The sequence below is a fragment of the Artibeus jamaicensis genome, unplaced genomic scaffold (assembly GCF_021234435.1).
Source record: "Artibeus jamaicensis isolate MK-2021 breed Jamaican fruit bat unplaced genomic scaffold, CSHL_Jam_final contig_1015, whole genome shotgun sequence".
NCBI classification, from domain to species: domain Eukaryota; kingdom Metazoa; phylum Chordata; class Mammalia; order Chiroptera; family Phyllostomidae; genus Artibeus; species Artibeus jamaicensis.
Window position 1 is genome coordinate 479,742 of NW_026521194.1, and position 27,986 is coordinate 507,727.

A 27,986-nucleotide genomic window follows, 5' to 3' on the forward strand; every position below is an offset into this window, starting at 1 on the left:
AAGACACATATGTGAGAAAGTGTTGAATTTCCAAGTTAGTGACAGAACTGGCATTTTTAGAGCTCCTGCTGTTATGAAATCATATGCTACTACATGACAATACTGGTTATTTTTATCAGCAAGGAAAATGTGAAAAACCTTGGAAGACTAATATAAAGATAGAAACATGTCCCTGAGTTTCCTATGTATCTATTCACGTGGACCTGTTCTAGGAATTTGAATTCATGGTAAATGTAGGCCGGAAACTATCTGGGGCAGTGGAAGTTTTGTTCTCGCTTTGAGATAAAGTCTGGGGAGGTCTGAAACCAGGAAGAAAATTCATACCTAAACTGCCTGGGATTTCTCTCATGTCCTTGCTCGGAATACCCCTAAGGAAAAGCCAATGACCTCATGCGATCTCAGGCCCAGGATATGCAGGAAAACACGAGGGCTCTGTTACAGCCTGCCTGTCAGACAGGCAGGTACAGGCAGCAAGACGAAGGGAAGGTTGCAGGGACCTCAAAGCAGGAAATAGACTGATAAACTTTAAAATAGGTAGGCTCTCCCATTCATGTGCATTGGACAAAGGTAGAACTGGACCATTCTAACCACAGCTGCCTGGATGCTATTGCTTAAGATGCGGCTAAGGAAGATAGTCACTGCATCCTGCCCATCAGGTACACGGAAGTGGATTTGGCTTTATGCTTAAATCATAACTCATCCTCCACCCTGGTTTATACATGGTTAATGCTAGTTGTTTGGGGGAAGATTTTAAATTTGGTTTTGGTTTTGGTTTAGCTTATTTTTTTTGCAATTCACTTGCGTTTAGGATATGCACAAACTCGCAGAATTCATCACCAAAATCACTTTTAGAGCATTTTCATCACTCGGACGAGCCCTGACTCATTAGCAGCCCCCCTCTGTTTTCTGCCCAACGTCTGCAGCCCTAGGCAACCACTAATCTACTTCTGTCTCTATACATGTGCATGATGCGGACATTTCCCATAAATGAAATCATGCACGTGTGGTCTTTTGTGACTGAACTCTTTTACTTATCATTATATTTCCAAGACTCATCTGTGTTGCTGCACAGATGAGACAAATGATTTACCAGAACAGCTTTCAATGGGAGACGAAAATCAGGATCTCGAAGACACACCCGCCCCCCCATGTTCATTGCAGCGTTATTTACAAAGCCGAGATATGGATGCAACTAAATGTTTGTTTGTCCATAGATCGATGGCTAAAGAAAATGTAGTGCATACTATACAATGAAATATTATTCAGCCACAAAAAAAAAGAAAGAAAATTCCGTCTTTTGTGACAATGTGGATGAACTTTTAGGACATTAAGTGAAATGAGTCAGAGAGAGAAAGACAAATACTGTATATGACCTCACTCATATGCAGAATCTAAAAATAAAAGTCAAACTAACAGAAACAGAGAGTGGAATGGTGGTTGCCAGGAGCTGAAGGATGGGGGAAATGGGAAGATATAGGTCAAAGGGCACAACTTTTTGTTATAAGTTGTGGGGATCTAATGTACAGCATGGTGACTATAGTTAACAATACCATATTTTTACTTGAAATTTGCTAAGACAGTAGGTCTTAAGCAATCTCAGTACAAAAAAAAAGGTAACTGTTAATGGATGTATTAATTTGATTACAGTAGTCATTTCACAATGTACGTGTGTGTCAAATCACCACATTGTATACTTCAAATATATACAATTGCGTTGTCAGTTGTAGCTCGGTAAAGCTGGGGTTGGCAGGGAGCCTTCTATGGGCACCTTAGATGTAAAGTATGGGTCGTCCAGAGCAGAAGCTTTGCAGACAGCAGATGCGAGGTTGCCTAGGGGTGTGGACATGGAGCGAGGCCTAGATTACAAAGGGCGCAAGGAAAATTTTGAGTTGGTGAAAGTGACAGTTCCACAGACTCATGCTAAAATTCACCAAAATGTGCATTTAAATAAGTGCAGTTCATACTGTAGCAATCACGCCGAAAAGCCTTACAGATCTCTTTTCAAACAAAATGAATCATCTGAACATGGGTGTTTGCCAGGAGCCCCAGTCTCGACTTGCTGTCTGAAGCCTGGCTGAAATGAGTGGTGTACGAGGACAGCCTGTGGGAACACGAGCCACGCCACGGCTCGCGTCCTGACGAGCAAAAGTAAGACATTCGGCCCCCGTAAACCCAGTGCCTCATCAAAGAGTCCTCATTTAGCCACGATTTCTCACAATGTCCTCAATTATTTGTTAATCAAGATTCAAAATAAGAAGTGGTCAGGAGAATATTCTTTCTTGCAAGAAAGAAAAAAATAAACAAGAAAGGAAGAAAGAAGGAAATTTGTGGTAGCCAGAATAACAGGCCCTCAGAGATGTCCACACCCTCATCCCTGCACCCTGTCTGTTATCTTTCGGTGGCAAAGGGGGAATTAAGGTTACAGGTGGAATTAAGATTGCTCATCAGCTGAGTTTAAAACGGTGAGATTATTGGGATTATCTAATAGCCCAAATACCAGTGAGTAGGCCCAGTGTAATACCAAGATCCTTTAAAAGTGGAAGAGGGAGAACAGGACAAATGGACACAATGATGCAATGTTGCTGGCTTCCAACGAGGAGGAAGTGGCCATGAGCCAAGGACTGTGGGCGCAAGCCGGAAGCTGGTGGCTCTCTCCTTGAGCTGCCAGAAGGAACACAGCCCTGCCAACACCTTGGGGCTAGCCAGGCAGAACCTGTTTCAGACTTCTGACCTCCAAAACTGTAAAATAACATAATTTGGGTTGCCTTCAGCCACAGAGTTTGTGATAACTTGTTACAACATCAGTAGGAAAGTATTACAGTACAAAGTCCTTCAGGAGAGGTGAAACAGCTCTGGCTTTCTCTATTCGCACACTCACTTAGCGAATATTGGAAACTCTCCATGGACGAAGCCTTGTGTTGGGAACAGGGGAGTCACACGTGGAAATGACATTTGTGCTTGGTGCCCATGAACGCAGATAAAGGAGGAAAAAACGTCAGACCCCAGAGGAAAAGCTGGGAAGGGAGGCATCCTGCACGGGACAAAGGATAGGATTTTCACTCCTCTTCGGCCAAGAATACTACCCTCCTTTTGCATCTACAAGCTGCCATCTTTCGTGGCCCAGATTTGGGTGAGGGTCTTTTTCGTCCCTTGACTCATATCTCAGAGACGGAAAATACTGTCACCTGCATGCTGCGTTCCGTTTCAGCTCTCGCCTTCAGTTAAAAAATGTACAGAGAGCGTTAGCGAATCTCAGCCAAAGCTATAAACTACGACTGGCCACAAGAGTGTGCACGTGAGGTGACTGTAATTTTTTTTTTCTGCCAAACCAGAATTAGCCGGTACAGGAATGAAGGAGCCTGGAGATTTGAAATTGCACTGATTGGGAGGGAGCTCAGGTTAGGTTCGGGCCATCTCCGAACAGACCCCTTTTAAAGACACGCGTACTGAGGCCTGGAGCTCAAAGCTCCCCCGGACGCTCACCCGACCCGTCGTCAAGCAGCGGGGGAGCCCGGAGCCCGGCACTGAGAGCACGGAGCAGGACAGAACGCCGAACAGCAGGCACCGGCAAATCCAGGATGATAGGCGACATTGCAACAAATTTCTACGGCCAGCCGCTCAGGGGGCTCCGAGGAAAACAGCAAGTTCAGGGATCCCGGCCAGGAACCCAGTGAGGCCTCAGCCCCGCGCGCCTTGGCGGTGAGTATCCCGAGGCCGCGCGGGGCAGCGGGCCCGGGAGATGGAGCTCTGGAGGCTCCTTGGAGTTGGGGACTGTGGGTGGCCGCTGCACCCCAGGGACCCTTGGGGAGGGGTAGTGCAAACCCAGGGCAGTATCGGAGAAGGCTGCCCCAGGGTCGAGGACAGAGCTACTCCGAGGCACAGTGGTCGTGCCCAGGCCGCCCGTCGCGTGGCTCCGGAGCTGCAAGCCAGACCACCTCGGGGTAACCGCTGTCCAGGGCGGACCAAGAGGATGCGCGCCTCGCTCCCCGGCTGGCTGGGGCCTGGCGCGCGTCCTCCAGGGGCACGGCGCCTCTCGGAACCCCCACGGGGCCGAAGGGGCGCGCTCTTCCCGGCGCCCAGCTGCGCTCCCCGCCTTCTCTCACAGCCCCAGTTTGGGACTCGAACCAGCCAGTCATGGAACGGAGAGGGGAGACCAGAGGCTGAGGCCAGGGGACATTCGGGGGTGCGGGACGCCTCCCCGCACAGACTACTGGTACTGCCATCCGCCCAGATTCCCTGCGGAGCTGGCGGGTTCCGAGCGCACCAGGGGACGCGGGTTGCCAGGGAATGGGGGATCTCCGGGTTCCCCGGAGCCGGGGAAATGGAGTACCCCGGAGGGCAGCCGGGGCGGCGGGTGGGGGCTCAGAGGGAATCGCCGAGGCCGGATCCTGCCCAGGGCGTGCAGATGCTGGGCACCCCACACGCCGCTCCCATAGCGGTTTGGATCAAGGCTCCCAGGGAGGCAAGGAGGGACTAAAATGGGGCAAGGGACCTGGGACGGCCATTTCGGGGCCAAACGCCGCCCAAGCCATTGACGCTGTTTTAGGAGCTCAACCCTGCCTAGCAGTTATGCTGCTGTTTTCTTTCCTAGGAAAAGTTGATTCAGGCTCATTAGCAAGGATGAGTGAGGGTTATTAGTGGGTATTAGCACAATTCCTTTTCCCCTTCTCTGGCTTCTTTGTGGTTTAGTTTGGGGGTGGGGGGCGGTTAAGATAAGGAGTGGGGTTGTAAAATAAGCTTTGGAATCTATCAGGCCTGGGTTCCAATTTTGGCTCCATCACCTGCTAGCTTAATTTGACCTCTCTAAACTTCATTGCCCTTGTTTTAACCAATAGCCTCAGTTTCCTTAACTGTGAAATGGAACATTAATACCATCTGGACAGGATCGTTGTGGACAAGCCACCCAACACAGTGCCTGACTCATAGAAGGCATTTAAATGCCCAGTTGTCCCCAGCTGGGGTTCCCCGTTTCTCCTGCGCTGTCTTCTCTACACAAGTTCAGCGCCATCACTGGCTGCTCCAGCTTCTTCAGCCCTTTGGCCTTAAGTGCGCCCTCTAGAGGCCCAACAGTTCCTGGGCAACCAAGTCCAGAGTTTCTACAGAGCCAAGTTAAAGGTGCGCCCACCATGCACTTGGATCTAATAAAGAACCTGCTGCCAGCAACACGCCCTGTCCACCTTTGGAGATTTTCATTTTAGTTCTAACTTGGCACTTTCCTCTTTGCTTCTCATTTATAATGAGCTCACCACACGCGTACATAACCACTGTAGCCAAATTAAAAATGAACAACTTGTTTATGAAACTCACTCCGGTAACCACTGTGGAGATTTAATTCCGTTTTAATCTCGCATACACTCCAGGAGACACTGACCTCCATTTCGTAGCCTGCATGTGTTGCTTAATTTCCCCCGTTAATGAATCCTGTTTTGCCGTTCATGAACTCGCGTTTGGGGAGAATGGACCCATAATCTCTCCATTTCCTTCTTTCACTTTCTTCAGTTCGAGACTCTGATGTTATACGCTGAGCTTCCAACCCGTGAGCCTAGAATGGGTAACATTTTACGGATTGACCCTTGGCGGAAGCCCCACCCTCACTGCCTCGATTTACCTCAGTGTGACACGTGCATATTCTTCTTTTACGTGTGTGTCAGGACGTGGAAAGGGCTGCAGGGAGCTTGAAGCCTTTGTGGTGGAGAAAGACTCAGTGCCTGGGCCCGAGAGGTCCAGAGCCCTCTCCTGATTCTCCCTCCCTCTCCAAGTGCACCCAGGAGGCTCATGACGCACAAATAATTCTCTTCTATCTCATAATTATGGAAAAAGCTAACAAGCTATAAGCAAACTTGGGGTGGGGCAGATAGAAATGTGTTCTTCTGTTGACTTGTTTTTTGGTGAACCTGGTTGGACAATAAGTTGACTGCGATTCATCAAAACAAGAATTACTTTTAGAGAGATTTAGGTGTGAAATGCAGGTGGCTCTGATCCATCTTCAGTGACCTCCTGAGGACCTGAGAGAACATCCTTTACTACCCGCCAACCCCAACAGTTCTCTCCATTTGACGACACCCTTCTCCATACATGGCTGTGCCTCTTGAATAAAACTGGTCCATTAAATGCTAGTCAACGTCCTTTATTTATGACCAAATAAACTGGAAAAGTCAAGAGTAGATCAATGGCAACCACATCTCTTCGCCCATAAAACAAATAATCCAGTAAGACTGGAAAGTTCCTCAGGTTGCTTAGGAAAATTCTATTTCCACTCCTGGGTTGAAACACTATAAATTTGTATTATTATTTCGAAGTCTTTCTTAGATGTAGATGGACTTTAGGAAAATGCTAAGTTGGGTTGTTTTATCTTCAGAAACAGAACTGAGCATTATCCTGCTGATTGTAAATGATGTTATTATCACTTATCTAGGCTGGGCACTCCATTGTCCAGCTGCTCTTTCTGGCTTCTTGGGAGTCTGTGTACAGCCATCCGGGACTGAAGGAGGACAACCACCGCACAGCCTCTGAACCCTTTCTAGGTTCACCCTCCCGGCCCTTCTGACAGTGCAGCAATTTTCTGGGCTGGGAGCTTTGGAGAGAAAGGGTGGCCCCATCCCTTTCGACCCCTGGGAAGGCTGTTCTCTCCTTGGGGAAGAGGAGGGTGGTGGCAGACGCACACACACCTGGAGCCCAACCGGACTAGATGTCCCAAGAAAAGTGGCTCTTAAGTTAATTATCTTTCTTCTTTTTCCTCCCTCTTTTACAATTTAGCTACAAATCTATTGGAGACAAGAAGCTGATCCAGACAGTATTTAAAAGAGAAAGAGACCTTTATTTACATATAAAGTTAATATATGTTTCATTAGACTTTTTTACCAATGAGATCAATAAAAAGGAGCAAAAATTACTTGTAAGACCATCATCCAAAAAATAATGTCCATCAACATTTTTCTTTGTTTCACTCCAATCTTCTTGCCGATGGAGACATATTTTAACAACAGCGAAGGGATCATGACATCTGCCCATTTTCCAATCCCTACGTGTAATTTGTACTTTCCATGTCTTAGAGTTCAGAGCGGTTTGGTTTTGGATGGTGGACTTGTGTTGCACAGCTATGCCATGACTGATTTATTGAACACCTGCTCTATCTAATGTTGGGTATTTGACATGTTTGCTGGGAATTTTTCTTTTACTATTTCAAGGTTCATTATTATAATTTAGTTGTCTTTTAAGGGATGAGCAGGAGAGGACTAGGAGGTTAGAAGGAAAGAAATAGGTTCCCCAAAAAAGGAAGAAGAGAAGGTCATGCTTAAAAGCTTAAGAGAGGCTGTGGCAAGTGTAAGGAGCTGCAGGTGTTCACAGGGCTGGAAGCAGCGTGCAGCGGTTGGGGGAACAGGAGGAGGGACCAGATGGGGGGCGGGTGTGCAGGAGGAGAACCTGGCCGCAGCCAGAGCATAGAACTAGCCCTGGGCCACCACACCAAGGTTGGGAGCAGGAGCGGGGGTGGGGGGTTGATCCTAAAGATAACTTGACCAAGGTGGCAAAATTACATGGCAGGATAGCCTTTTACCACTCCCAGCAGTCCGGATAGTGGGGAGGTGGAAGAGGACCCTGGCAGAGGGCAGCACTGTGGGCAGGAAGTGTAGCTGTTGAGAACTGGACCCCTGTTTAGGAGATAGAACCATTTGAAAGACAAAAATAATGATGAGAACAAGGTATGAGAGACAGGAAAAATCAAGTGAACCCCAAGATAGATCCATTAAATTGCTCTTCCACAGACATCCCTGGTTCCCCAAGCACCCCTGTCTCCCCAGCAAACTCTTAACCAGAGCCAGTGCTGTGGTCTACTGATCAGCAGGCTTTCCCTTATATAAAAGGTCAGAGAACCCTGCTGGTGTAGCTCAGTGGATTAAGTGCAGGCCTGTGAACCAAAGGGTCAAGCGAGGTTCAATTCCCAGTCAGGGCACATGCCTGGGTTGCAGGCCAGTTCCCAGCAGGGGATGCATGAGACGCAACCATGCATTGATGTTTCTCTCCCTCTCTCCTTCCCTTCTCCTCTAAGGATAAATAAATTAAATCTTTAAAAAAATAAAAATAAAAGGTCAGAGAGTGTTGTGGGTTTTGCAGGCCACACCATTTTTGAAAAGGTAAAAACGGTCAGCTCAGGGCACACAGAAAGAGGCGGTGAGCACCGCGCAGTTCACCCAAGTCTGCTTCTCTGTCCTCTGTCACAGCAGAACACGACTGGGACACGTCCGCAGTGGGAGGTGTCCCCAGTGTATCTGGGGTCATTTTTTCCACCACTGTCCTCCACTGACACAAAGTGACTTTTCGGTAATAATCATGTGTAATGGTCAGTAATAATCATGGTTTTATTTGTTCTTCTCTTTTAAGTTACATGTAGGGTGATGTTAAAGACTAGATACGTTTCATGAAAGCACATGGTCCCAAGACACAGAGGTGTCCCCAAATCTGTGTATTGACAAAGGTTCACCTGAAGTTCTAATATGATGATGGGGTCACTTTGGTGAGGACAAGGTAGAGATGTCCAGAGAAGGTGAAGATTTCTTTTTTGTTTTGATATTGAATGAAATGATTTGTCAAATGTATTTCAGGAGATCTTGGAAAATGTATGCAAGTCATGAAGATATCGGGTACGATTTTGAAGATGACCCCAAAGATAAGAAGACGCTTAAACCCCACCCCAATATCGATGGCGGATGGGCTTGGATGATGGTCCTGTCCTCCTTCTTTGTGCACATCCTCATCATGGGCTCCCAGATGGCCCTGGGGGTCCTCAACGTGGAATGGCTCGAAGAATTCCACCAGAGCCGCGGCCTGACTGCCTGGGTCAGCTCCCTCAGCATGGGCATCACCTTGATCGTGGGTATGTTCACGGGTGACCTGTGGGAAAGCTGAATAATGATAGCATGGCAGTTCCCCACTGTGATTAATGTTTTATTTTTTAAGATTTTATTTATTTATCTTTAGAGGGGAAGGGAAAGAGAGAGGGAGAGAAATATCAATGTATGGTTGCCTCTCATGGGTCCCCTGCAGGGATCTGGCCCGCAACCCAGGCATGTGCCCTGACTGGGAATCGAACCACAATCCTCTGGTTCATAGGCTCATGCTCAATCCACTGAGCTACACCAGCCAGAGTGATTAATGTTTTATATTGTTGAAACAATAATGTTAGTGATATTACTATTTTTTTATTATGGTAAAATGTGTATAACATAAAGTTTACCATTTTAACCATTCTTAGGTAGATAGTTCAGTGCTATTGAGTACATGTATCACCACCATTGATTTCCAGAACTTTCTTCCCAAACTGAAACTCTGTGCCCATTAAACAGGAACTCCCCACCCCTCCTCCCCCACAGCCTCTGGCCACCACCCTTCTACTTTCTGTCTCTGAGTTTGGTTACTCTGAGTACCTCCAGTCCTGGATTATTACTGGTTAATACTCAACTGGATTCATATAATACTTGTCCTTTGTTGGGATATTGCTATTTGAATATTACAAACATGTGGTGTATTATTTACATTGATCATTTTTAAAAGTCCCTTTTGCCCCCAACTCTGTTTCTTAAATGTTATAACACAATATATATCATTACAAATATGTATTTATTTAACACTTCTGAATATTTCTAAAAGATAAAAATTTTCAAGACATCACTGTAAGAGTCAACTAACAATCTTATATAAGAGTTCTAACGTTTTGATTTGAAATATTGGGCATATGTTATTGGAAAATCTATTAAACTGTTTTTAGAAAAGTTGCTGGTATAGATAACAGGAAAGAATAATCATATATTCTTGCATATTCTAGTTAAGCCTGCCCACATAGAAGTTTATGAAACCAATTCTTATCCAGTTAGAGATACTAAACCAGAAGGTTATTATAAATGTAATATGTTATTGTGGCTAATGTGTTTCACTTTGGGAACTAAACAGCTTTTACTGTCAATAAGTAGTTGTGTGCCAGGTGCTTTCCTTGACATTATCTCATTTAATTTTATTCAGTTCTCTCAACAATATACCATTATACCCCAATGTTCACTTGCTTCACTTGAAAATAACAGCCATAGTTTTATGTCAATTTTTTTTAATCTAAAGTACTTGCGATTTTTACACTGGAAACATAATGGCCTCAAATCTTTTTCTGGCCTCAAATTTTTTTCTGGCTTTGTAAGAGTATGTGTATGACAAGCATATGTGTGTTTGATGGGAGTCTGTGACTTTGCAGTGATTTCTGCATTAGCAAGTGGTTGCTTGGATCCAACTCAGGGATTTGTTGATCTTGGCTGGCATTCAGGCGATGCTATTTTGGATAATCCACATGATAGTGCTAATGACCGAAAACAAGGACAAAGTATTATTTCCCAAGATGTGGGTGTGGTATGTGTGTTTATCAAAGGGAATCAATACTACTCAAGTTTTAAAATTAAATAAGAGCATCATTATATGTGGAAGAGAAATGTTGAGAAATCGTTTTTGCCTATAACATTAAGGACCTGGCTCCTTCAACCCCGCACTGGCCTTGTTAAAACTGGCACTATTTGCCATATGAGACACACAGGTAGGTTTGATGTGGTGTAGAAACATACCAGTTTTGCCCTGGCTGGTGTAGCTCAGTGGATTGAGTGTGGGCCTGCGAACCAGGCAATCGCAGTTCGGTTCCCAGTCAGGGCACATGCCTGGGTTGCAGGCCAGTTCCCGGTGGGGGGAGGCAACCATACAGTGATACTTCTCTCCCTCTCTCCTTCCCTTCCCCTCTAAAGATAAATGAATAAAATCTTAAAAAAAAACAAAACATACTGGTTTTGTGTTGGATGTACTTCTGCCTTCTCAATGAGTCAGTAAAAGAAAACTCTTCTAGAATACTTAAACTCCCATTTTTGGTTTTGGGTGTTTTTTTTTTACCTTTTTAAAAATAAAATGTTAAGGGTAGAACAAAGTACTTATAGATCCCATTTAGGAAGTGTGTGTTTGCAACAACAAAAAGGAAGACTCAGCAGAAGGCCAGGGCTTGAAATGTCTCAACATTTTCCAAAACATCTGATAGGCTGTCTTAAGCCATGGAAACTAGTCCTGAAATGCCTGGTTATAGTTTTGAAGGTGATCCCCCAAATAAGAATGCCTAACTCGTAATGATGCTGAAACACGATGGCCATCTTCATTTAATTGGGAGGTAACTGTGTATTCGGGATTCTGTTTGAGAGCCCGGAGCCTCTGAATCCCAGACAGTAGGATTTCTGATTGCAGACTGACTGTTCTACAGGAGAGGTGCCTGAAAACCTCCTTCGTTCTGGGACTCAGAAATCGCAGCACGACAAGTTCATAGCTATATAGGAAAGGTCTTGTATTCTATCTATCACGACCCTACATAGCTGTTCATTGTCTCAAGCTGCTTGGAACAGGGGGGCTGCAGAGGTGTTGAGTGCTTTTCTGAGCCCGAAGCCATTAAGAACAGCACCCTTTATTTAGCACTTACTACACACCCAGCACATATTATGTGCACGAGCTCATGGGATCCTTCAGCAATACCGGAGGCCAGACCATCGTCTCCATCTGACAGGAAGAACGTGCAACACTCAGGGATGTCCAGTAACTTGCCAGTAAGTGAGGGACAGACTTTAAACCTGGTCCATTGGACTCCAAAATGGTGTCCACTCTACCACACTGCCTGCCGCTGCATCGAATGAGAGCTGAGCATATGTTTGAAGTGAATAAATAGAAATTGTTTTTATCATCTAATCATTGTGAAAACAATCGGGTGACTCCTTTAAATTTTAAAAAAATCTGTGAGTTATGTTACAGGCTTGAAAGCCATCTCTCTCTCGGGCAGTGAGTTACATATGGGAAATTCAATAATTTCATCGTCTGCTGGCATGGACTTTGCCAGGTTCCTGCAGATGGTTCTAATTTCTAACGACTTTTAACACCTTAGCTGGATGGACAGCAGCCTTTGTGATGGCTTTTGAAATAATTCTTGGGGAAATGGGAGTTTATGGGCTGCAAAAGGCCACTGACTTGCTAAGAAGATTTAGAGCAGTAAGTGTTGATCCCTGGGTGCTTTTAATAACCACGATGCCAGGGCTGCACCTGGGCCCTTACATTAGAATATCATGGGATGGGACCCAAGCATCAGGATCTGAGGGAAAGGGAGTGTTTTTTTTTAAAGCTCCTAAGTGACCCCAACATTGAGCCAAGGCAGAGAGAGCCATTGATTTCAAGTTTCCTGATGCCTAATGCCACGTGACCAGGAGACCAGGAGTTGGATGAGCTGTCTAATCTCATCCCCAATTATACGCCAAGGCTTACCTCAGCTTGTTTCTCTCCTCACCTGAGCTGTTTTCAACCTCCTAGATGCTGGGATGGGCAAGAAATGACGACTTCCTTCAGGGTGCTCCCTGACAAGTTAATGCTTTATTATGTGGGGAATGGGGTGAGATTCAGATTTTCTCTGAAGAAGAGAGAGTCTAAAAATGAATATGACCTCATTCCAAAGCACTGAATTCCTCTACAAAGTGGGAACCGTAGCCAAAGGGCTGTACCCATTCTTATCTTCCCCCTCTCCTGAGACTGTGTGGGGAGTTCTTTTTGTTTTGTTGAAATAACACTTCCAGCTCGGAGATGCTGCTGACCATCAGTAAAAAATGGTTAGAAAACAAAACAGTCAGAAAGCTTGGGTCTGACTCCCTTTTTTCTGGCGTATCTGTGGTTTGTCACTGTGGAGGAGTCACAGCATTCCTGGGTCTGAATTTTCCCATCTGCAAGTCACAAATGACTGAGCCCCAGCGTGAATGGGGTGGGAGCCGATGAACCAAAAATGCCAGACATCATTTCCAACTAGCGTTCATCCCAGTAGAGCGACTCATGTTTCTTTTTGATATGTAATATTCTTGCAAACACGAATATCTGCACTTGGGAATTTCGCCCCTTTTCTCTTCAAATGCTTTCTTAGTGGGTGTTCCTGAGCCTGCAGAAGTGCTTATGGGCCTTCCCGTAATATGGAAACTATGTGCGTGCTTCTGCACTGTGACCTGTTGACCTTTCGTATCCGAAAAGGCCCGTTAACAGCAAAGCCATGAGTCAGGCATTTTTTTTTCTTTTTTATCCATTCATTCCAGATGTGAGTAGTGAAGTAACCATGGATTTAGAAAAATAAAAGTATTCGTAAAGAAATCAAAGGAATATCTTAAACTTACGGATTCTAAACTTCAGTTGTCCCCAATAATTCCCTCGGGTGTTTATCAATGTGTTTGCTATATTTGTATAACATACTTATTTTATAATACCCATAAGAGGATATTTATTTAGAATATATTTACTATGTTAAGTCTTTTTTAAGAGGTTTATCTACTGAATTATCTGTCATGAGAAGGGTTCAATAGATGAATTAGTCTGTACCTTCATAATCTTTAGAATTAGACCAAAAAGAAGATCAAACAAACAAACAAAAAAACTCTTAGCTGATTGCATACTGAAATATGCACATGAATATTGTTAGAACTTTATAGGATACTTTTTAGTTTGGGCTCAAAGGGAAAATTCCTTAGAGTTCAACAGGTTTTTCACCTGAGATAATCCCACCTGAATATAGGGTTTCATGACTGTGTTAAGTAATAATGGTAAAAAATAAGATGATGTTTAAAACGCGCCATCTTACTGAATATTGAGTACAGCCTCGTACTGCATTGCTAAAATCTGGATTGCTATATGAACAAGAAATCACTGATCACGAGGCAAGCACTGGGCTTCATTGGCATCAGAAATTACCACAAAATCAGGAAGAAAGCAAGGAGGGTTGACAAAAGCTAGGGCATCATAGTAACCTAAGCAACCAGAATGTGGGCCGTGTAATACTTCCTGTACTGCCATGAGTGCTGGGACATCTTGCATAACCAAGTGTATGTTCCTGAATTCCCCACGTGGTGTCATAAATGTGCAAGTGTCATAGGTCCAGTGAGTCCTTTCCAGCTTGGTTTGCATCTAGGCGATTGCTTCCTTGCCTGAAGCATTGGAGCCCTGAGAACCCCCTTCCTATACTCCCTTTAGGCCTGGAATCAAAAACTGAAGTGTGTCTAGAGGCCAAACAAATAACGTAAAAGAGGGCAAGAGGCCAGGTAAAGGAAGACTAAAGGGAAGGGTGGAGACTGCAGCAAACCAGAAGGGTGTGATGCAGCTAACGGAGTCAGCTACTGCCCAGCGCCAGCTGATTTGGGCTGTGTGGGAAGATACTCTGTATTGCCACTAAACTTTTCTTGAATTCTCTTAATTTTTATTTTTTATTGATTTTTTTTTAGAGTGAGAAAAAGAGAGAAACATTGATTTGTTGTTCCACCCATCCATGCTTTCACTGGTTGAGTCTCATATGTGCCCTAACTGGGGACTGAACCCGCAACCTTGGTGTTATCAGGACGACACTCTAACCAACTCAGCCACCGGCCAAGACATAAATTCTCTTAATTTTTGAATGTGATAAATGATCCAGGACATTTTTAAAACATTGTTTGGGATAAACAAAACACACTGACAGGCTGAATAGAGTCCTAGACCACTAATTGAAGACTTCTGATTTAGACAAGAGAATAAGCCACTTTGTCTATTTATTTTAAGTCTACCTTCCTTGAAAACCTAGACCTTGTGCTCTCCAGTGAAATTATTAAAATCCATCTTTGCATGTGAACAGCTTTTTGCACATAAAACAATGGGATTTTGACGCTCGGAAGCCCCCAAGGTGCATTACCTCACCCCCAGCTCAGAATGTCTTAGAAACCTGGATCTCCCTGTCTGTGGCTGACCCTCTCGTGCAGGTGGGGTCTCTGACTCTCTCGTGTATGCAAGATCCCATTCAGACATATGTATTAAACTTGGTTATTTTCTCTTGCTAAAAAAAAAAAGAAGAAAAATAAATAAAGCATTGGGGGTTTTTTGGTGTGTTTTATTTATCGGCTCTAATGTTTTCTTCTTTGTCGTCACATGAAGATTTACAAAGCAAGCAGGAAAATCAAACACTCTTAGTCAATCCCTTTGTCCGTGTTCCGTGGCAGGGCCTTTCATTGGCTTGTTCATTAACACCTGTGGCTGCCGCCGGACGGCCATCATCGGGGGGCTCGTGAACTCGCTCGGCTGGGTGTTGAGTGCCTACGCTGCGAACGTTCATTACCTCTTTATTACCTTCGGAGTGACGGCTGGTAAGCATATCAGTTTTATTGTAACTTGACTTTAAATGTTTCGACCGGGCATTTTGGCAACGAATTTTATTGCACAGAAAAGAGCCCAATTAAAACGCTTTGTCCTTCGGTCTGCTTCACTCCACCCCCATTTTATCCTCCAGGAAATACTTTTTAATATACTTGATGTGCCTTAAGTGTGGCAGGACAACCTAACAACTGTCCTTGGCCTCACTAATAGAGTTTAATTAAATTTTCTACCTGGGTCTGTATGCTATCCTCTCTCTTATAAGCAACAAGAGGAGGGTAAAAATACAGATGTAGCGGAAAATTAAGGAAATTAATGATATTCTCTCATTTAATAATTGCAGAATTGAGCATGAGTCACGGAATAATCATTTTCTCCTTCAGCCCTGTTCAAATTAATGAGACAGCAACCAAACCCACCCACACGTAGAGAGAAGCCAATCTGCGGCACAGTTAGTGGCCGTTCCAGCGAAGAGGTAAAAATTGGCCGCCAGGCAGCGCAGTGGGCATATCCGTTCTGACCGATACCTGCCCCGCCGTCATTTCCTTTATCAACAGGTAGCAGAATTCACACAGATAAGTCGTTTCTTACTTGTATAATTGTACTTCGATGAACCAGATCCAGCCCGACTTAGTTTCTTTGAGTACAGACTTTTTAAGAAACTTTTCCTGTAAACAGTCCAGTGACTAGAGGCGGTGCAGGATTTCTGCACGATAGGTAAGGAGATAAATACCCCTTCCACTGAGACTGGGAGACACACCGGGGTCTCTGGGAAGACACACGGGCCCCCCTCTGAACTCGATCAGTGGTGTTTGGTTACGTTCACTATGATTTGATCCCAACAACCAGGGCCTGACACTTATTCTCATTACCTAGAGATTTCTGGGGTTATACCATTTGTTTAAATCGTCTAACCACATTGCATTTCTATCTCTATATCTCAACTATCTCTATATTCATTTATTTATTCATTGATTCATTCACTTACATATTCAATGAATGTTTATGTATCGAAGGAAGAAGAAAATGAGGAGGCTGGTTAAAGGAAAGTATTTCTTGAGACACTTTATTGTTCCCACTTCTTATACAGGAGAAACTTAGAGAAAGGCTCCGAAAATAAATTCATCCACTTCCCCCACAAATATATATAGTTCAGTGGAGGATTTAGCTAAATCAGTTAGATTCTGCATGCAAACTGCAGTTGCGCTGTGTCATTAGTGGGGCATGTTGATGCCGATTGGCAATCTCACCCCCTTTTAACAGAAAAGAAAAAAGTAACATGCAAAAATCTACTGCAAAAGGCATGTGATTGATAGATATTTATATCGCTGTATAATTTATGTTTGAAAGAAACTTTGTTGATATCCTTCTTCATTCTTCAAAGCATTTCAGGCAGTCTTGTTTGTATCTTTTATCTTTTAAAACCTAGGCAATTAAAATTGCAGGGAGTGCTCTTTGGTAAGTGGATAATTAATGTCTGTTTGGGCAATTTTACTTAGCCAAGGGGATCTGGACAAGTTTCTTCAGTGTTGCCAGTGCTTCGTTGTCTTAAGCCTGCCTCCCAAGCCACCTTCTCCCCCACCACGCTGACCCGCTGACCCGCTGACCCAGACCACAAGGTTTTCTCTCCCCTCTGGGCCTCCTTCCCCCACCTGCTGGTCAGGCTGTAAGTCCCTCCTCTAAACCTGAGTGTGGAGCAGAACGGTTCATGGTCCTGCTGGACCATGGGAGCTGGGCATAGCAGGACTTTGAATGACCTGTGGACTTGAGCCGAATATCCATCCCAAGTCCAGCCCTATCAAGTCCTTGTAATAACTGTGCCAATTAAGGACGGGGCTTAAAGTACAAATCAACTGATCTCGATGGGTGGACCTGTTTGGACAAACAGGTTTTTAAAAAATACAGCCATTTGTGAGACAAAGAAATTTGAACACCTTCTAAATATTTCATGATGTTAAGGAATTGTTCATTTTTTTTCAGATAATGATAGGATTATGTTGTTTAATCATAATCAATACTTAGAGATTCATACTAAATGTGTTTGCACGTGAAATGATATGTTCAGGATTTTCTTCAAAGTATTATGGAGGAGAGCAATAATTCTGTGCCACAATATTTAATATAAAAGAATTTCTTGGTTCTTTTACAAGTAATTGTTTTCCACAATAGCCACTGATACACTTATTTTGCAGCTGAGTTTTTTGTACCGTAACCATGGAAGTATAAAATTAATCTTATATGAAAGAGGTAGCAATTGTTTTAAAATGTGACCACTTAGCTTCCCATAGAACTTTATTTCATTCTGCAAAGGAAGTTTTCTTTCATCATTTTTTTCAAATAGATTTCCAATATCTTGCTGTTTCTCTTCTTCTGGCACCCCTATGATGCAAATATTTGACCTCTTGAAGTTGTCCCAGAGGCTGCTTTTACTATCTATCCTCATTGTTTTTGGAATCTTTTGTTGTTGTTGTTCTTGTTCTGATTGGTTGTTTTTTGGTTCCTTATGTTCCAAATCATTGATTTGACTCTCAGCTTAGTCCACTCTACTGTTGTTTCCCTGTAGATTGTTCTTTATTTCAATGAGTGTATCCTTCATTTCTGACTGAATCTTTTTTGTGCTGCTGAGGTCCTCACTAAGTTCCTTGAGCATCCTTATAACCAGTGTTTTGAAGCCTGTATGTGATAGATTGCTTACCTCCACTTTGTTTAGCTCTTTTTCTGGAGTTTCAATCTTTTCTTTCATTAGGGCCATGTTTCTTTGTCTCCTCATTTTGGCGGCCTCCCTGTGTTTGGTTCTATGTATTAGGTGGAGCTGCTTTGGCTTCATGTCTTGGTAGTGGGGCCTAATGTAGGTGTCCTTTAGGGTCCAGTGGCACAGCCCCCCCCCCCATCACCTGAGCTGGGTACTAGAGGTGCACCCTTTATGTGGGATGAGTATATTCTCCTCTTATAGTCGAGCCTTGGTTGCTGGTGGCAGATCAATGGGAGGGATTTATCCATTCAGGCCAAGGACTATCCTTCACCTGCAAGGACTGGCTGTGACCACTTACCACCAACCTCCACCCTGCATGGATGATCTGCTGTGCAGGGGCAGGATGGTAGTGCTCTAAGTGTGGTCTGTAGCTGTCCACTGGGTGCACTGACCTTGGGGGTTCCCAGGTGGTACAGGCCAAGGTCAGCCATCACCTGTGTTTTGCCCAGAGACACCTTGTCTGAGCTATAAAGCAATCTGAGATGGCTGCTACTTGTGCTGGGCTTGGAGATTCCCAGGTGAAGCTAAGCTGTGAATCCAGGCTGGCTGTCGCTAGGGTAAGGCCTCAGACTCACTAAAGCCAGCTGTTGCTTGTTTGGGAGGATTTAGGAAGTTGTGCGGCAGGAGCTGAGACCAGCCATTCTTACGGAAAAGCAGCTTGGATAGGCCCATAAGTTAGGCGGAGCAGAGTCTCTGGGGATCTCCAAGGGGGGTCAAACTGTGTTAGCCATGTTGATGGAGTCTCGGATATGGCACCAGCTTGCCCACTCAGTGGCTGTGGCACAGAGAGGTGCTCAAAAAAGGGACAATGGCCTCAGTTCACCTTGATGCCAGACACCCCAGTTTTTCCCTGTGTGCCACTGGTGCCTTTCAAGCTGCTACTCCAGTGCTGGAGCTCAGAGTGAGTCTGAGCAAGCCTCTGTGTGGGTTATTTAGGAGGAATTGCTTGGCTCCAGAAATTTCTTCCACCCACTCAATCCCTGCTGGTTTTTGTAGCCGGAAGTTTTGGGGACTTATCTTCTTGGCACTGGATCCTTGGCCTGGGGTTCCTGGTATGGGGCTGGGACTCCTTGCTCCCGAGATCTCCCTCCCAAGTTTTTATCTACCACATGTGGGTGTGGAACTGGCCTATTCTGCATCTGCACCCCTCTTACCAGTCTGGATGGATGTGGTTTCTTTAATTCTGTAGGTGTCAGACTTCCATTCAACTCAATTTCTGACGGTTGTCAGTGATGGTGGTTCTGTATTTTAGTTGTAATTTTGATGTGGTTGTGTAAAGAGGTGGGCCATGTCTGCCTATGCCGCCACTTTGACCAGAAGTCTTCTCCTTTATTTCTTAGTAGACTTTGTAGAGCAGTTTTAGGTCCACGGCAAAACTGAGGAAAAAAGTACTGAGAGTTCCTAAAACCACTGGATCCAACACAAACACCCCCCACCAGCATTTTAATTTTGCCAGCGCAAATCACAAACAGTGCCTGTTTTCTAAGAAAGGTCCAGTTCAAAATCAGAGATACAAACACCTGTTAGGTGGTTTTGACTTGGAGAACGTATATTGATGGGCACACTATAGCTCCTTTTATTCTTCCAATTAATTTGTGAACAAATTGGTCCCTTCCTGAGGCTTCTGCAAATTGCCTGGAGGCGATCTCCATCCCTTGTACCTAACTGCTTTCCTGGGTACTTAACGCACTTGGCCTGACACTAGAGGCCTCAGCAGCCATTCGTTCTTTCAGCAAATCACTAAGCGCACACGGCCTGACCCTGTTCTGGTCGGTAAGGGGAGCATACCAGGGGTGACAGTGCAGACACAGCCCAGCCCTGAAGCTTACATTCTGATATGAAAACGGAACTCATTCCGTTTTTGGAGTAACCTGTACTGCAAAGCCTGTTGGGGGAACTGATGGGCTAGAAACTTCCGGCCATGGTGCTTACCCACCAAGCTGCTTTTTTACAATTATTATCTGGTTTTTTTTTAAAGATTTTATTTATATATTTTTAGAGAGGGGGAAAGGGAGGGAGAAAAAGAGAGAGAGAAACATCAATGTGTTGTTGCCTTTCATGCACCCCCCACTGGGGACCTGGCCCACAATCCAGGCATGTGCCCTGGACTGGGAATCAAACCAGTGACCCTTTGTTTTGCAGGCCCGCACTCAAGCTGCTGAGCTACACCAGCCAGGGTGGGTTTGGTTTTTTCTTTAATCTCCAAATGCCGCCAAGTGTGGATATGGTCATTCATGTTGTACCTTTTCTTTCCCTTTCACCCGCGCAGGCTTTGGGAGCGGGATGGCCTACCTGCCGGCCGTGGTCATGGTGGGCAGGTACTTTCAGAAGAGGCGCGCCCTTGCGCAGGGCCTCAGCACTACCGGGACAGGTTTTGGCACCTTCCTCATGACGGTCTTGCTGAAGTACCTGTGCGCGGAGTATGGCTGGCGGAACGCAATGATCATCCAAGGCGCTGTCTCCTTAAACCTGTGTGTTTGTGGGGCGCTCATGAGGCCCCTGTCTCCTGGGAAGGATGAAAAAGACCCAGCAGGTCGAGATCTGCAAATCCTCCCTGCTCACTCCACTGAATCTGTCAAGACAGGTGGACAGCGGGGCGGGGCAGATGAGAAGGAGGGCAATCCTGGGCCCGAGGAGACCCTCAGCGAGCTTGCAGGCCAGGTGTGCCAAGAGGAGACGGGTCACAGGAAGAACATGTGTGCCTTTCGGGTGCTGAAGACGGTGAGCCAGCTGACCATGAGGGTGCGGAAGGGCTTCCAGGACTGGTACTCCGGCTATTTTGGGGCAGCCTCGCTCTTTACTAACAGAGTATTTGTAGCTTTTATTTTCTGGGCTTTGTTTGCATACAGCAGCTTTGTCATCCCTTTCATTCACCTCCCAGAGATAGTCAATTTGTATAATTTATCCGAGCAAAACGACGTTTTTCCTCTGACTTCAATTATAGCAATAGTCCATATCTTTGGGAAGGTGATCCTGGGCATCGTGGCGGACTCCCCCTGCATCAGCGTCTGGAACGTCTTTCTGATGGCCAACTTCACCCTCGTGCTCAGTATTTTCATCCTGCCGCTGATGCACACGTACGCGGGCCTGGCGGTCGTCTGCGCACTGATAGGCTTTTCCAGCGGCTACTTCTCCCTAATGCCCGTCGTGACTGAAGACTTGGTGGGGATTGAGCACCTCGCCAATGCCTATGGCATCATCATCTGTGCCAATGGCATCTCTGCGCTGCTGGGACCACCATTTGCAGGTAACCCACGCAAGGTTTTTTAAAGCTTAGCATGCATGTGGGTTGTTAGGTTGTGCTCTCCTTGATGTTATGAAGTCCAAGGTAGGTGCAAAGGAAGTTTCCCTTTGTGTTCATGCTCCTTTTTGCTTACCACTCCTGCCCCTCCAATTTCTCACTCATCAATTTTAGCAACTTAAAGGCCATTCTTTCACGTAGAAGGCACATGAACATTTTTTCCATTTTTGTATTGTCTCTTTTTTCTTCCATGACCAGTTAGCCCCCTTATATGCCCCTCCCCATGATCACCACACTGTTGTCCGTGTCCATGAATGCACATGAACTTTTGATCCTCATCTACCAGGTAAGCTGCCAGAGGTGAAGTAGACAGAGATGATGGGATAGTGCAGGGCACCCACCAGGACTGAAGGAGGCACCTCTGCCCAGCTCTGGCTTCTTTCTGTCACCAAGAAATATGGACAACTGTTACTGGATCTTCTGTTGTTAGAGGAGGGTCCCCCAAGAGAAACTAAGACTCTGGACTCTTAGGTGACATTTCTAGATTTTCAAAAGACTGGAAATCCCACAGAACACACCCACGGGCTGGATCTAGCCCTGGAAGTCATTTCCTATTGCTGCTATAACAGATTGCCTTGAACTTTGTGGCTTAAAGCAATATAGATTTATGACCTCACATTTCTAGAGGTCAGGAAAGCTAAAGTGGATCACAGTGGCTGACGTCAAAGTGTCAGTAGAACTGAGGAGGAATCCGTTTCCTTGCCTTTTACAGCTTCTGGAGGCTGCCTGCTTTTGTGGCTCCTGGCCCCTTCCTCCAGCATCTAAGCCAGCATGTAGCATCTTCTCCTCTCTTTCTGGCTCTGACTCTCCTGCCTCCTCCTTTTATGTATAAAGACACCCCTGACTGCATTGTATCCACCAGGCAATCCAGGATAATCTCAGAGCCTTTAACTTAATCCCACTGGCAAAGTGCCTTTTGCCACGTAAGGTAGCATTCACAGAGTCTGGGGATCAGGGCTTAGGCATTTGAGGAGGGGGAGCATTCTTCTTACCATGGGCCTAGCTGGCAGACGTCCGGGTACTCACATGGACTCACCTCAGTTCAGCAGAGAGTCTCCTTCTTGCACTGTGCACACCAGAAGTCACAGGCACCGAGGAGTCCTGTGTCAGGCCAAGCACCTCTCTGAACCCTCCATGGGGAGGGTTTGAACTTTGTGGCACATCGGCATTGGGCAAGTCAACTCAGTCCCCAAGAGGCCGGGCACTAGGTAAAGGTGACAGGGTTTACCCTCTGTCTGAGGACTGAAGGCAGGGACTGGGACCACGTGGCAACATCAAGGTGCTGTCTGGAGGTGGCTATCAGGGCGACCAGGCCGGGGCTGGTGGTGATGGTCAGAGCTGCCAAAAGTTTTGAGCAGTGCGTTCGGACAACCTGGTAGAGCCTCACCTGTTCAGATGCCCCACCCCCTCCCTGCTCACCTGGCCCCTTTTGGCCCTTTAGTCTCACATTCACTGCAGGAATACCTCTTCCCAGTGGATGAGGAAACCCATGGGTGCAGGACAAAGTCCTCCCTGCCCCTTCCTTCCCTGTCTCCCCACATACCCTACAGTTATCGCCTGTCCTAGGAACCCACCAGTGGAGGCTTATGTCAACAGAGCTGTTTTTAGGTCCCTTTTAGAATTTGGACTTCAATACGTCATGGATTTTGCCTGTAGAGCAAACAGCACTGGCAGGTGGCTGACTAAGGTCAAGGCCTAAGAATCACATTAAAAAACCCAGTGGCTACATATGGGGTCTCCTAGATCGTGCTGCTCCTCTTCTCTGCCTGTGCACAGAGATGCAGGTGCAGTATTTTTCAGTGACAGTGAATAACTATAGCAGCGCAGCAAACTATTTTGGCAGCTGAATAGTGTGAACTTGCTCATTGATCTCACTGTATAGAATCCTCTATCAGTTAGGGGTGCGTTTGGCTGAAAGAACACCTTGCCAGTGGTGGCTTAAACAGAGATTTGTGTCACTTAACCAGAAATCTAGAATCCAGGGACTAGAGGATACTGGGGCAGTCTCTCCAAGATCCTCTTAGCCGTTGGTTCAGGCTAGTGACCTCATGGTCACACAAGAGCTGCTGAGTGGTCACCACAACATCCTCATTTAAACAGGAAGGAGGAAGGGAGGAAAGACTCAGTCCTAGCAGACTTCCACTTATATCTGACTGACCGGACTGTGTCACACAGCTAATCTAAGCTTCCGGAAGAACCAAGAATTAAAGTATTTTCCTTTCAGCTTCTGTACAAGAAGGAAAAGAAAAAAAGAATTGGAATTGGGTGTTGGATCAATCAAACAATGGTACCTTCCAGAGATGTTACACTGAAATATGCATTAAGGGGACAGGGGTGTTATCATATATCACCATCCTCTCATTGGAGGTTCTTCAGATATATCGTAGGAGGAAATGGAATCTGTTATTGATGGTTCTCTGCATGATCCAGGGGTACGTTCTGCTTCGAATGGTCAGTCTGGGGTTATCTTTATACCAATCCACCAGATTTCAAGAGCAGCATCACAACACAGCTGTGAGGTACAGCATAAGAAATTCATGGTCAATGTTAACTGAAGCACCAGAGTTGGCCGGTGTGGTTTCCTTGTCCCATTCCTATGCTCATGTCCATCTCACTCATTTGCATTCTGGTGCACTTTCTTCAGTGGAGGAGAAGGAATTACACCTAGAAGATGTTAGAACAAGGGGAGCTAGTTATACCCAGTCCTCAGTCATCAGGCGTTAGCTCTGCCTGCTTCAAGGTTCCTCTCTGGAAGTGGACTCTAGCTGAGTGTGAGTCACCAGATGGCAGACACCATTGTATTAACGGTTCAGAACCTTCTATGGATGTGTGCCAAGTGCTGCTGTGGGGACTGAGGTGCATCTCTGGGCCAGTAGCCTAAAGAGGACTCTGCTTCTTTTCGTTTGTTTCTTCTCCTTCCACTGAACCACACACTAAGGAACACCAAGCACATCACTGGGTAACTGCATTGGGCCTAATTCATTGACTTTCCAACCAAGGAGCTAGCACCGCGATGGGATGCGAGCCCCGCTGTTATGCACTGTAGTTCAGAAGTGACTGCCAGTGTGAGCGACTCAGTAACCCCACTGTAGTCTCACCACAAGTTCCAGGCGGGCTAGGAAGGGTTTCTTGGCTGGGTTTGCTACAAGGTAAATTGCTGTTCTCATCACGTTTTTCATTTTTTAAAGGGTTTAGAAATGAATGTGTGTTTCACTTTTCAAAGCAGTTTCTGCTGGCATCAAAAATTCCAATGCAGTTCAGGAGCAGGCCAGGCAATCACAGTTCCACCAAGGAGAAGAATGTACAATCAACACTATTGAACAGACACTTCAACCATGTCACCCAGCAGCATGAACTTCTTGCTCTAACTCATTTATAATATTTCTGGGCATTCAGTTCTTCTCCTTGAAAACTATAATAACAATATAGACTTTTCTAGATGTTTCTACAGTAAAATACAGTACAACTTGGCCACCACATTTGACTGACCAAGAATCTACAGATATTTCCTCCATTCGCATGAATTGTAACACCCTGACAACAATTTGCGATATTTTCTCCAGGAGCTGGAACACATTTAATAAATAAGAACAAACAGCTGTCATTCACTCATCATTTGACAGACTCTAATGAAGAGGGAATGCAGTTGCACAGGGAACCAGATTTGACTCAGAAGCTGTTGCTTTAAATTGATGGTTGGGCCTGGGTTGCCAAGGATCCCAGGCTGCAACCCAAGGACCTGTTGGGTAAGAGGGTTAGGGAAGATGAGGTGGGCGGCTTATCTCTGAAGTTTCATCACAGGTGCTGCGTCAAAGCACGTATGTGGTCAAGTGTCATGTCCCTGACCTGCTTTGCCTCTGACTTGAAACTGGCTTGACCTCAAACTAAAAGCACCAAAGAAACATCAAAGGGTCCAGAGTCATTTAAAAATAAATCCTAAAGGCAGACCAGAGAAACCTGTGGGGTTAATATAACGTAAAATTGGAGATTACTCCTCCAATTTGTATCATTAAGTTGTTTGGTGAGGTTGGGTGTGCTTTCAAAGAAATTAATGTGTATGAGTTACTTTTAACAACTAGGCGGATATGGAGAGGCTTTTCAGACATTTATACTTTCAGGGGAGAAATGCCAGATATTAAAGTAGAATGAGTTCCGTTGGAGGCTGTAACAAGGTGTGATGTACTTAGCAGACATTCTCTGCAGAGACGAGGGAGCACGGTGTGGTGGGAGGGAGGTGCTAGGGGTTCTGAGGGTGATGGCGTCTGGTTATTACCCCCCGGGAGGGAGAACAGTGCATGTACAGATGAGGAGCCAAGAGAAATGTGTCTGCAACTCCAAAATGTTGAATATGGCTTATGCTTTGGTCAAGAGAGGGGGACAGGGACCCCATCACAGAGCCCTGGAGCTTAGACCCCCCAAGCAAACAAAAAGGAAATAGTGTAAACTGAACACAAATTCATTTTCCAGCCAGTCAGGGTTTTCCTCCTATTTTGAGATCCCTGCGAAGCAGCAGTGGTGGGTTCAGCTCTTTTCGGCTCTCTGTGGTCTGGTATTTAGAGACATAATTTCTACTCGGTCACTTGATCACATGAAAGGTGAGACTATTAACTGTTGAAATAGCAAGGTCAGCTTTCCTCTGGGGTGAGTGGAGTGTGAAAACCTCCCTTGCGGCTCCTGTTGGTAAATGGTCCCCTACGGGTAGCCCTGCCATGCACGCGTGTGCTCTGCTGCCGGTACAGACCTCTCTGCCTTATCTGCCAGTGACTCACTCGTTCATTGTAATCCCCAGTGGCCCACGGTCACCAACTGGGGACCCTGACCAAAAGTCAGGTGTGTTTTTGTCAGCGTTCCTTTCTGATCCAGTTCTGAGGCAGAATCGTTATCTTCAGATTGTGTCTATTCTTTTTCCTTCCCCTTATCTCACACTGGAGATGAAGAAAAGGCAGAACATTTTACTGAGCCACATCAAAAAAGTCTGATATTTCTTTTTTTATTAAATATCAAGCAACAAACTCAGTTAACTTTGAAAGTGTATCTGGAATTCATAGCTTTTGGGTGGTTAAAAAATTATATTTTTTTAGGATTCTTAGGATATAATCCCAGCAGTGGAACTGCTGGGTCAAAAGGCAGGTCGATTTTTATTTTTCTGAGAAAATTTCATACTGTTTTCCATAATGGTTGTACCAGTGTGCAATCCCACCAACAGTGAACTAAGGACCCCTTTTCCCCACAACCTCTCCAACATTTGTTGTTTGTTGCTTTGTTTATGATAGCTATCCTGACTGGTGTAAAGTGGTATCTCATTGTGGTTTTAATTTGCATCTCTCTGATAGCTAACGATATTGAGCATCAAAGAACCTATGCACCACAATGTTCATAGCAGCACAATTTACAATAGCCAAGAGTTGGAAGCAACCTAGGTGCCCATCAGTAAATGAATGGATCAAAAAATTGTGGTACATATACACAATGGAATTCTATGCTGCAGAGAGAAAGAAGGAGCTACTACCTTTGCAACAACATGGATGGAACTGGAAAGCATTATGCTGAGTGAAATAGGCCAGGTGCTGAAAGACAAATACCATATGATCTCACCTTTAACAGGAAGCTAAACAACAAAACAAGCAGGCAGAAAAAAAAAAAAAACAAAGACACTGAAATAGAGAACAAGGGGATAGTGACCAGAGGGGAGAAGGAAGGGAAGTGAAGGGGGAAAAGGGGGAGGGATTTGGAGGAACAAATAGGAAGGACACAGGGACAAGAACTAAGGGGGGTGGAAATGGGAGGGAGGTGGGGAGCAAGGGGCGGGGGAGGCTGGGATGGGAAAAATAGACAAAAAACTATACTTGAAAAATAACTAAATAAAATTTAAAAAATAAAAAATAAATTTCAACAACAACAAAAAATTATAATTTTTTAATGCTGTGCAGTGTTTTTGTTTTTCTGCATGACTGCTGTGACCGGTCCAGGCACTTTAATTATGCACTGGACACAGCACACAGAGGTGTAGACAAGTACCAGGCAGTTGGGGTTGCTGGCCCCCCTTTAATGTTGCTTTTATGCAGCTGTTGGTTGGCGGGAGACGGTTAGGATGCATTTATGCATTCATTTGCCAGGGAGACAGTTTTTAAAACATATTTTTGAAAAGTGGCATGGGTGCTATGTTTGGTCATTAAGCATTTATAGTTTTCTTATGCCTTTTCTAATTAATGCATTTGAAATGGAAAAAGTGAATGCTTACATTTACATTTTTACCATAAATACAATTCCTGTGTGTGGCTTAATCCTCTCAGTTTGCTGAGAGTAATTGGCTACATGGGGACGATGGCATGGAACTGATTCTTAGACTTAATCACAGAAGGGAAAGAAACATCATATTTCATGGTTTCTGAGACTTTTTTTCCACATTTTAATATCTCTGAAGTCAGAATACATTTACAAAGTCCTAAAAACACTGAGTCACATTTTAATTGACAAGGATCTTTCTTTCTTATTGACACATAAAACAGGGATGAATCGGGTAATTCATGGTACTTTAGAATCCATGAAATATAGTGATATTTCACAGAGTGCCCAGTAAGATTATCATGTATTAGATTATAATATTAGAGTATTATTTCAAAAGAACTGATCATTTAATCGGCATACAAGGCTATCTCTTTGGCATTTTAAAAGTTTGTAAACATAAAGTTTTGCAGCTGTAAATATGAACTTTTTAAAGCCTGGGAGATTTCA

General features: G+C 44.9%; 1 protein-coding gene across 4 annotated transcripts in view; it reads left to right on the forward strand.

Annotated features, from left to right (window-relative positions):
- Nucleotides 1–2,860: 2,860 nt before the first annotated feature.
- The window catches only part of SLC16A14 (solute carrier family 16 member 14), a 28,277-nt gene continuing 3,151 nt past the window's right edge, over nucleotides 2,861–27,986 (forward strand). The window contains exons 1-5 of one of the 4 annotated variants that reach the window (XM_053663768.1): nucleotides 2,861–3,699; nucleotides 8,601–8,872; nucleotides 15,048–15,191; nucleotides 20,220–21,197; nucleotides 26,585–26,901. In XM_053663768.1, the coding sequence (XP_053519743.1) occupies nucleotides 8,614–8,872; nucleotides 15,048–15,191; nucleotides 20,220–21,197; nucleotides 26,585–26,631 (1,428 nt within the window). In that variant the 5' untranslated portion in view covers nucleotides 2,861–3,699; nucleotides 8,601–8,613 and the 3' untranslated portion in view covers nucleotides 26,632–26,901. Of the gene's footprint in view, nucleotides 3,700–8,600; nucleotides 8,873–15,047; nucleotides 15,192–20,219; nucleotides 21,198–26,584; nucleotides 26,902–27,986 lie in introns of those variants that run through there. The other 3 variants (XR_008391332.1, XM_037135488.2, XM_037135487.2) reach the window with 3 other exon arrangements.